The 6,582-nt window shown below is 38.6% G+C and overlaps 1 protein-coding gene across 1 annotated transcript; it reads left to right on the forward strand.

Moving 5' to 3' along the window:
• The first annotated feature begins 340 nt into the window (after positions 1-340).
• LOC139736505 (uncharacterized) lies at positions 341-2,145 on the forward strand. The gene is made up of 2 exons (XM_071647254.1): positions 341-936; positions 1,417-2,145. The coding sequence occupies exons 1-2, from the start codon at positions 567-569 to the stop codon at positions 1,743-1,745; spliced, it is 699 nt and encodes a 232-aa protein (XP_071503355.1). The 5' UTR covers positions 341-566; the 3' UTR covers positions 1,746-2,145.
• The last annotated feature ends 4,437 nt before the right edge of the window (positions 2,146-6,582 follow it).

Raw genomic sequence — 6,582 nt, forward strand, 5'->3', positions numbered from 1 at the left:
CTTTCTTTCTGTTTCTCTCTGTCTGTCTGTATTTCACTCCATATTAAGTGTCACCTTTTCACGTCGCAGTGTCCGGTATGGGAATTACAAAAACCGTGAGGCGGGACTGACAAAACCGGACAAATGACACCAATAAATAAAGGGTCTGTATTTTAATGAATATTAATGCATTGCCCTGTCGAGGGTGCAGTATGTGCATTTTTTGAGGTTTATAAGCAGCATCTTGTTTGCAGAATTTTCATAGATGTCCCTGTCGTTGAAGGCAAGGTCCAACTTTTATTTCGGTAGGACCACTAACATTTTGACCTGTGAAGTAGCCACCATTAAAGGAGTAGGCAGGAGTTACAGGTGTGTTCGTTGCCTGTCTCCTCGTTTGCTCCGCCTTGTATATCGCGCTCCCTTTGATGTCAGCCGCAGCCGATCCGCCAGAGGGGTAGCCCTTGACCCCCTCTTGCGAGACATCGAAGCCAGGCCCCATCGGGCAGGTGCGTCGCACCGATCCATCAAAAGGTCTCCCTCCGATAACGCACCTCCATCACCTTTCCCGAAAAAAAACCTGTGATGCCATGTTCGCTACATGGCCCGCTCTCCCTTGCGATCTCTCTCCTAGAGCAGCGGTCGCAATCCCGTCCACTCCAGACGCTCTCCCTTCCATACCTCCATTGACGTCGTCAACGTCATCACCGGCCTTGTGGGACCCACCTGTTACGTCATCCTCTACCCCTGATTCATCTCCGTCTTTGGGCGAAATATCCTCGTGCGCTTATGCCGATGGCGCCTGGAGCGAAGGGTGTGTCTTGGAAAAGGTCCGTAGCGGCCCCCAGTTGGCGATCCCGACAGTCAGACTCCCGGAATACCCCTGGGTGATCGACACGCCCCCCGTCAAATTAGACGAGGTCGAGCAGGATCCGGAAGACGAACAAGAGCGAACAACAGGTCGGTTACTACGATCCCACAGCAAACATTTCAAACATCAAAACACTATTATATGAGCATGAGACCACACTATTCACGAGTTTTGCCAACTGATTGTCATGTAACTGTGGTAGAAAGCTCCAAAGATTATAGACTGGTTAACGTTTCCCCTGGGATAAAAATATGACACCAAATGTCCTCTGCTATTTTCATACCATCCCATTCAGATCGTCAGCTCATGTCATGACCTATTCATTTATCGACTTACTAGTTTAGATCAATTTCAGTTGCCATCAGGTCATTCAGATAGTCATACTTGTTATAAAGAAATGTTAGCCCAAGAGATGTCATGAGACAAATTAAGATTTTGTGTAGGACAATCAATGATTGATAAGCGTGGATGTGAGTGAAAATTGAAACGTATTTACTGTGTTTACAGTTAGCATAATTCTCAAGCCGGCAAAATTTGTAATTCTTCTCCTCCTTTGCATATTTTCTCAGGACAGACCGTTCGACATCGTCGAGTGCGGACTGCATTCACGACAACCCAGCTGCTCGAACTCGAGCGCGAGTTCCGCCTCAACCGCTATCTCTGCAGGCCCCGCCGAATCGAAATCGCTGACTTTCTCGAGCTCTCCGAACGCCAGGTCAAGATATGGTTCCAGAACCGACGCATGAAACAGCGGAGATTGGAGATCAAGAGCCCCGGAAGCGGAACAACCAATTCTTCGTCACCCCCTTCCTCCTCGCATCCCGGGCGACCGGGGACCAATACGACGACCGAGAAAATGCAACCAACCAGGAACGCGGGTAAAGTGAGAAAAAAGTAATGCGCACTAAACAGCGATGGATCCAATTGGACGAAAGTGTGACCACTCATCAGTCTCCAACTCGACTGACCTTGGATACACCTCTGAGAAAATTAGAAAAGTGGACAAAAAAAGGGTGAGTCCGGTGGGTTGACCCAGTAGCACTGTGATCTTTTTATCGAGACCGACTTTCTACGCGGAACGCTGAATGATAACAAAAAGCCAGATGTTTGGCTTCTGGACAGGCAGGTGGTTCACGAAAACTTCGGTTCGTAAAACGGAACTCCCGATTCCATCATAGAACAACAGGGAGAGATTAATCTTTGTATATCGTATATTCCATATAGTATGTTTGGTGTACTATTTTACCCCGTGGTGTATTGTTATTTCATAGATGTGTTTTTCGTCCTTTTTTGCCAACTCTTTGGACTTGAATGACATCAATCACTCCAGAGAGTCATAACGGCACTATTAATCATTGTCGAAATCTAAAGTTACTTCACTTTTCAGATTTGCAGTATTGATGATCTGGTAATGATGACAACGATGATCATAACTACAGCAAATATGAATATCAAAGTTTAGAGAAGTGATGAGAACAATAGCGACGACAATATTGGCGTGATGAAATTAGTGGTTTGTGTTTTCCAAGCTCTACAAAAGATAATATCATTCGAATTTTCATTTCATACCAGCAAAGCGAAAACATCATTTTCATCGTATGATGATGCTCATGACGTTAAAGCAGGATCCATGTTTGTGATCACCTTGAGGTATTAGTGCCGATGGGAAAGTACTAAGATTGTCTTCGACTATGTTATTCATCTGCAAACAACGAAAAAAATAACAACAACAAAGATATGCTTCTAATGAACTGACCTGAACGTCAACAATATGACTTCCCAGTCCATTGCGGTTCTGTTTCTTTAAAGAAACCTCCATTTGAATATGACGTGTCAAGGCTAATGAACGTTACCTTGGCATCTAAGTGATAAGGTGTCATATCTGCAATTTCATACTTTCCTTAAACAAAATGGGGTTTATTATAATTGCATGTATTATTATTATTATTATTATATCTATTGTTCACTCAGTATCAGCGCTCACTTGGCACGATCACCTCAAGTGTAAAAAAGAAATATGAAAATAACGTACGCTAAAATCATGCAGTGATACTGTCTTTCTAAATCCAACTGTGAGCATGTCATTACGCTAAGCCAATGGCACTTAGTGTTACTGCTATGTAACTTTGTTCTGCCTTGTCATCGTGGTCGCTCATTATCGTAAACATGGTAAACGTCAGCTTGATCCGATTTGTTTCCCGACACTGATATTAACGCAATAGGATGATGTAGATCCGTCATCGATCCTAAAGCCACTATTTACTATTTGTAGATTAAAAAAAAAAACAATTTTAGTGCTTCAAAATAGTTTTTAAGCGTGAGTTAGGAATAGAATCAACCAATGTAAAAATATAAAGCAGTATATTCATGTTAAAGGTACTGTCACCATTTGGAGCACTGATTTGAAAAATGTTATCACATTTGATAAATGCATGTAGGCCAGTTGTATCACAAAACACCTAACCACATAAACGTGTTGCATTAAAGTCTAAAATATAAGGATATCTCACTATTTTTCTCAATAAACCATAACTGTAGACGGTTTAGTCTTGAAACATTTTTTTATTACAGCTATTGTTCACATTTTGGACATTTAACAATACTTAACATTGATTATATTGATTAACATCTTTACATTATTTGTTTCTATCCTTAACTCACATTTTAGAACTATTTTAAAGCAGTAAAGCTGGGTTTTTGTTTCATTTGCAAATGGTTAACGATGCCTTTAGATATGAAAAATGTGAACGATAGTTTTATTAAAAGGAGGCAGTCCTGAGAATTATCACTGTATGATAATTAAGAAGAGTAAAAAATATAACCTTTCACCAATTTATACACGTGGAAAGCAAACACTGTCTCTGTACGCGATTTTTTTAAAATAATTCCTGGAAGCGATCGTGTAAAAGCCTGCAAAAAGGTTCAACGTCATTGTTGCCCAACTCACTAAGTTGACAGCCGTGCCTCAGAAAACCAATTTAAGTGTTAAAATGATCATATCTGATTTTGTCATAAAATGTGACAATATGTGGTTTTATTATTCCAAACAAAATATTTCAAGCTTATTTATACATATAATTGATATAAAAATAAATAGTAAACATGAATTTATAAATAACTAGGGAGCGCGAGCAGAACACGGCTGGGAAGAGTTGTGCCTCGGTGACGTCTGACTCTCCGCCAAGACTTGCTCATTAGCATATTCACCATGCAGATTCACACTTTTTCAATCAAAATTTACGAGCTTATTTGATGTTTTTTTTTTGGTGAAAGTAGTTCATTGGTGGTACCAACAACGACATTTTTTTTTTGAAATTCGTGAGGACTGCCTCACTTTAAAATTGTTTCTAGAGTAAACCTTTTATAGTTATGGTTTATTGAAAAAATTAGTGACATCTCCCTATATTTGCAGCTTTCTTGCAAAATGTTTTATACGGGAGGACATTTTGTAATACAGTGTACAACTAAACTATAATACATATGCATCAAATGTGATAGCTCGAACATTTTTTAATCACTTCTCCCAAGGGTAAACAGTGGCTTTAAGGTGTAAATCGACATTTCCCATTAACCTACACCAGTGCAAGCAAATTTGATTGGATCTTTATGGCTTCAGCATGTCCTTTCTCTGCAATTTAAAATGGATTTGACTAACAATACTGAAATTACATTTTCTCTAATGCAAATCACGACTCCTATCGTTTGTAGTATGCTGGTAATTTACTTTGATTGTAAGTGACGTACAATTTGTTCATAAACATTTCTATTTACCTTAATTGGTTTCATGAGTGAATGCAAATTCACATATTCCCGCCATTATTACGTCATCACAAGTAGACATGAACATAGTAGCAAGATCTGATGACGAAGCATTGGATTGAATTGGAAGAGCCAAATTCTGAATAAAGTAAACTTTCCTAAATTTCATCTTGAAGGTACTTTAATTTGGTTGCTTACACACACACACACACATACACACACACTAATGTATACCATGGTGACCTCCAATATTATTAACAATGTTAAACCAGACTAGGATTATCCTTAATCCAACCTGTATTTAAAAGAAGTTTTGATGAAAAAGGACGCTATTTGATTATGGGCAAATATCTGTAACGTCCAGTAGAAAATTTAATCCTTCGATAGAGGTTTTGAACTATCACGTTGGATAAAAGACTGTTACATGGCTTATACCAGGACGAGATGAATCGGGGAGCTAGGTACACCAACATCCGGGTGGGCAAAACGTCACTCCTCAGTTTACCGGAGCTCCTCAAACGCCGGTTGTAAAAGCCATCACCTCAGCTGTCAGAGGGAATTATGATGACTTGGTTCTTGGCATGTGTTCGCATGACAAGCACGGAAGATGACCTCTCTTTCACCTGCACCATTTAATTCCTCTCGGAATAATCTAGCAATGACGTGTAATGAAATTAAGATAAAAGATGGGAAAAAGACAAACACTGTTATGCTGCAGAGACGGAAGATTAAACGCTTATCTTGTAAAAATATGACCTCCGAACATGACAAAGATAGGCTGGAAAGAGGGATTGCCATGGAAAGTACTGAAAAGAAATTTGCAATGTGATATGATCTTTAAAGTCAATATATTCTGGGATATAGAACAAAGTCAATCATGAATGCATAATGTGTTATCGTCGTGCCAAGGCTTGCGCGCTTCAACTTTCAACTTTCGACTTTATTTTTATTTCCATTGAATAAACAGGGAAAATTATATACAATGCATTAACAGAACATATTTGTAACAATTTCAAAGAAAACGTACATGTGATCACGAGTAACAACATAAATTCATTTTCTAAGGTATATACATATGCGTAATACAAGGATTAGAATGGAAATGGAGGGTCCCACTAAAAAAGCAAAGCTTGTAGGGTATGGGACCCTCGGAAAATACATACACAAAATCAAAGAAACCAATGTCAACTGACATGAAATTAACTTAGTAAGGGGAAAAAAAGGAAGAAAAAGAAGGAAAAAGAAGAAAAAAGGGAGAAAATGAGACTATGGTACAACACGCGCCATCGTGGACACAAGCACACTGGACTTTATGATGTAAGTGTAATGATAAAACGCTCCCTGGATTGATATTGCGAAGGATTGGGTACATATACTGGCATTGACTGGTATGAATGCAGAAGAACGGACATTAAAAAAAAGAGAGAAAGAAAATAGACACACTGTTATATGGTACAATAAAAGTAATATCTGAGGAAAACTTATGTTTAACAGATTATTTTTCTTTAAAAAATGATTTCTGTATGATTTCTTAATGCTTGTAAAAAAGATGACTGAGACAATAAAAACGAACCTAATTCGGTTGTATATCCTAAGATTTCAATAGAAATGATTTTAATTTGTTCTTGAAAGAATTCAAAGTTTGTGCTGATACTATGTCGTTGGGAAGTTATACCAATGGAACAGAGCGTTTTCACCATTAATGGGGTTGGTTTGTGATGCTACTTTCCATGCAACTGTTTAATACGTGACCAAATTCGACATAATGTTGCCCAATTGAAAGATCTTAAATGAAAAAAAAAATATGTAAAAAGGTAATATGCAAGTGTGGCATGACATTTTATATTTCTTTAAATACTGGTCTGTTTGTTCTTGATATATAACCGTAACAAGAAGGTCCTAGTGAATTAACGTGATGGACTTTTGACAAAGCTGTTAATAGAGTTAGAATGGAAAACTTCGAACATTATTTTAGA

The sequence above is a fragment of the Diadema antillarum genome, unplaced genomic scaffold, assembly GCF_040938485.1.
Source record: "Diadema antillarum isolate AM-2024a unplaced genomic scaffold, OU_Dant_1.0 seq00000649_RagTag, whole genome shotgun sequence".
Classification (NCBI taxonomy): Eukaryota; Metazoa; Echinodermata; class Echinoidea; order Diadematoida; family Diadematidae; genus Diadema; species Diadema antillarum.